The sequence below is a fragment of the Diospyros lotus genome, chromosome 6 (assembly GCF_014633365.1).
Source record: "Diospyros lotus cultivar Yz01 chromosome 6, ASM1463336v1, whole genome shotgun sequence".
In the NCBI taxonomy this organism is placed as follows: domain Eukaryota; kingdom Viridiplantae; phylum Streptophyta; class Magnoliopsida; order Ericales; family Ebenaceae; genus Diospyros; species Diospyros lotus.
This window is the reverse complement of record NC_068343.1, coordinates 42,728,119-42,731,520: the sequence shown is the minus strand read 5'-3', so window position 1 is coordinate 42,731,520 and position 3,402 is coordinate 42,728,119. Positions and strand designations below refer to the sequence as shown.

The window sequence follows — 3,402 nt, the reverse complement described above, 5'->3', positions numbered from 1 at the left end:
TATATATAAAGATAGATCTCATATATAGTCTTGCACTTTCTTATAGTAGCTAGCATGAGCTAGTATGGTACGTATAATTTTTTCCCTAAGTATTATTATGCAATAAATAACAGAGTATAGTCTTTGTGTTATTAATTAAAGGAAAAAAAAAACACTATGTACTCTTGCATCAATTTCAGACGCTATAAGAAAAATTTGTCTTTTTAACGAAATTTTTTCTGATAAATTTCTTGAATTCCAACGGTAATTGCAACAGAATTTTGTTCTGTTGAAATTTTTTCTGTTTGAATTACCGTTGGAATTATTTTTCAATCATATTTAATTTATTGTCAAAGTATAAGTAGTGCATGTAACTTTAAGTATTTATTGGTAGGCTTGTTATTTATAATTTAATATATTTAACTATTTATTCATATTTAATTTATTTTTAAATATTATTTTTTATTTATTTACTTTTATCATAAATTGATAGATGGAGTTAAATTTCTTAGACCAGATATGTATATTTACTAACATAGAATTTCTTAGCTGTGAATTTAGAGATAAGGATTCGAATATGGGAATTTTATAGCTGGAGATGCATAGATCAGTTTTTCTACGTATCAACTAATATTATAATATATATTTTCTTATAATAGCTATAATAATAATATATACTTTATGTAACCATATATACAGAGGGACTTAATTTTATGCAAAATTGAACGGTTTAGGGACTATTATTATTCAAAAATAAACAATTTGTAGCCGCTAACATTAATTCACCGGATCAAACCATTTTCCCACACCCAAGCGAGTTGCTGCTCTCTTAGAAGACGCGCTTTTAGAAGATTAATTAATGATTTCTTGGTTCTATTTTAATATATCATCCAAAAATAGTTGTGTGTCAGGAGGAAAGAGATACAATAATGATAATGTTGTTGTGTCAGGAGGAATGAGAGGACAATAATAATAATGCTGTTGTGTTTCACGAGCGAGTTAACAATATGGCATTGGATACTTCATTGGGTGCAAAGGTGAAAACTCTCACCTCAAATATCTCTCGCATATTGTTTTATTCAGTGATTAATCTTGGTATATAATAACGTATTAGGTAAAAGGTATAGGGCATGATATTCACAAGTAACCACCCCACAAGAGATGATTCTTTTTGTAAGATCTTGTGTAATATTTTCGAGTATTGTAAGATCTTGTGTGAGGTTCTTGTATCTCTAGTTGAAATCGTTTCTGTAAATATATTCATACATATTCTAGTGGATTGATTAAGGACGAAATTTTTGTCGTGAGTAGGATTTTTTCAAATCCAAATACATATATAATATGTTCATTTTCTGTTCTTGCGTCTATGCATTGTGTTTCTTTTGTTTTATTCAGATTTCTTAGATCGTTGGTACTGTCGAAATTGTGATTGTGTGATTTATTTCAGGAGGATTCTTAACAATAGAGAAACTAAAAATACAGATAATATTATTCATAAAAAATAAGACTATGGCATTGACTTTTCTAATTAATTTTGAATGCCAGAAAGCAGGAGCAATACTCGGAGCATAAATAGACAGATCTAAAGCACTCGATATGTCCAAAACATCTTTACAGAGAGCAGAGCAGAGATGTGCTATTAGATGATTAATGATTTCTGGGTTTTGCTTCGAATCCTACATCGGTCATCCAAGGGTTCCAGGTTCCTTCTGTGCTTTGCTATGTCTGTAGCTCTGCTTCTTTCATTATTGTAACCGGGTTGGAACTGATTATAGGGGTTGGGGGAAATTAAATTTTGAAATTTTGTGTTAGACGAAGATTGGGTTTTGGTTGTCTTTCAGGTTGCTTAATCAAGACAGTGAATTAAGAAAATGGGGAGCCAGGAGAGTGATTCGTTTGAAATCGAAAGTAAACACAAAGAATTGGTTGATTCTGTGAGAGTGATGATAGATAAATTGGAGAATCCTATAGTGTCCGAGCAATGTATATATAGAGCACCTTTGAAAGTTCGCGGAATAAATGAAGCAGCCTATACACCTCGTGTCATTTCAATTGGCCCGTTTCACCATGAAGATGAGAGGTTGAAATCAATGGAATCACTGCAACAGATTAAATTGATTTACCTTAAGAGCTTTCTTGATAGGACTAAGCTAAAATTGGAGTTCTGTATTAGCGAACTCAAAGCGCGGGAAACAAAAATTCGAAATTGCTATGCAGAGAACATTCAACAGAAGAGTGACGATTTTGTGAGAATGATTCTAATTGATTCTTGCTTCATAATTGAGCATTTCCTTAAATATTACAAGGCGGACCAATGGAGAGAAAGCGATCCTTTGTTCTTAAAACCGTGGCTCGCGGAAGATGTAGCACAGGACTTGATCTTACTTGAGAATCAACTTCCATTCTTTGTTCTTGAAGGACTTCACAACCTTGCCACTAAAAATGATCCTGATCTTCCCTCATTTCTTCAGATTACTTTCAGGTACTTTAAGGCCCTCAACCAGCAAGCAACAAAATATGATGTTGTGAGTGTGAGGCATTTCACTGATCTACTAAGAACATTTTACTTATCACCAAGCCGAATATTTCAAAAAAGATCAGAAGTGGGCAGCATATTGGAGCATCTATATTGTGCAAGTGATCTAGTTAAGTCAGGATTGGAGTTCAGGGAGAATAAAACAAACAAATGCTTACTTGAGTTACAATATGTTGAAGGTGTCTTAACAATGCCACGTCTTGATATATCTGATAGGACTGAGATTCATCTGAGAAATATAGTTGCATTTGAGCAATATCATTATCCTTCCGAGACCTATATTACCGATTACTTGAAGGTCTTAGATTTCCTAATCAATAGTGAGAGAGATGTGGATATACTAATTCACAAGAGAATTATCACTACTTTATTGGGTGACAGCAATGAAGTGGCTACTATGATTAATCATCTCTGCTCGAATCTTATCCAGCCAAATATGAACTTACAATACTTGCTTATATGTAAGCAGTTGAATGAGTTCTATGAGGAACCTATTCATAAGTGGAAGACAAGCATGATACATGATTACTTCGGCACTCCTGTGAAAATAGCAACTTCCATTGCTGCTATTGTACTACTTATACTTACCCTTGTCCAAACCATTTGTTCTGTCTATCCACTAATTAAGGGTACTTAAATGGCTTATCGTTTCATCTTTGAAATGTTATGGAATGCTTTTGTACTCATCAAAGAATAAAGTAATGTTGTAAACTTTTATTAAGTAATAAAAGTATTAATTAGTCAATTAAAGGCACTATATAGTTAATCCCCAACATTTGAATGTCAGGCTTCAATCTTTGTCTCTCGAACTCTTGTTTCTCTTCCTTAAAATTTCAATGAATTAGGTGAAACAATGGCGCCAAAGACTCAAAGAGAACAACAAATTA

At 32.7% G+C, this 3,402-nt stretch overlaps 1 protein-coding gene across 1 annotated transcript; it reads left to right on the top strand.

Moving 5' to 3' along the window:
* Positions 1-1,482: 1,482 nt before the first annotated feature.
* Positions 1,483-3,196, top strand: LOC127804540 (UPF0481 protein At3g47200-like). Its single transcript, XM_052341415.1, has one exon. The coding sequence runs from the start codon at positions 1,851-1,853 to the stop codon at positions 3,150-3,152; it is 1,302 nt and encodes a 433-aa protein (XP_052197375.1). The 5' UTR covers positions 1,483-1,850; the 3' UTR covers positions 3,153-3,196.
* Positions 3,197-3,402: the final 206 nt, after the last annotated feature.

Coding starts and splice junctions, on each gene's coding strand:
- LOC127804540 (XM_052341415.1), top strand. CDS start 1,851: ATGGGGAGCCAGGAGAGTGATTCGTTTGAAATCGAAAGTAAACACAAA.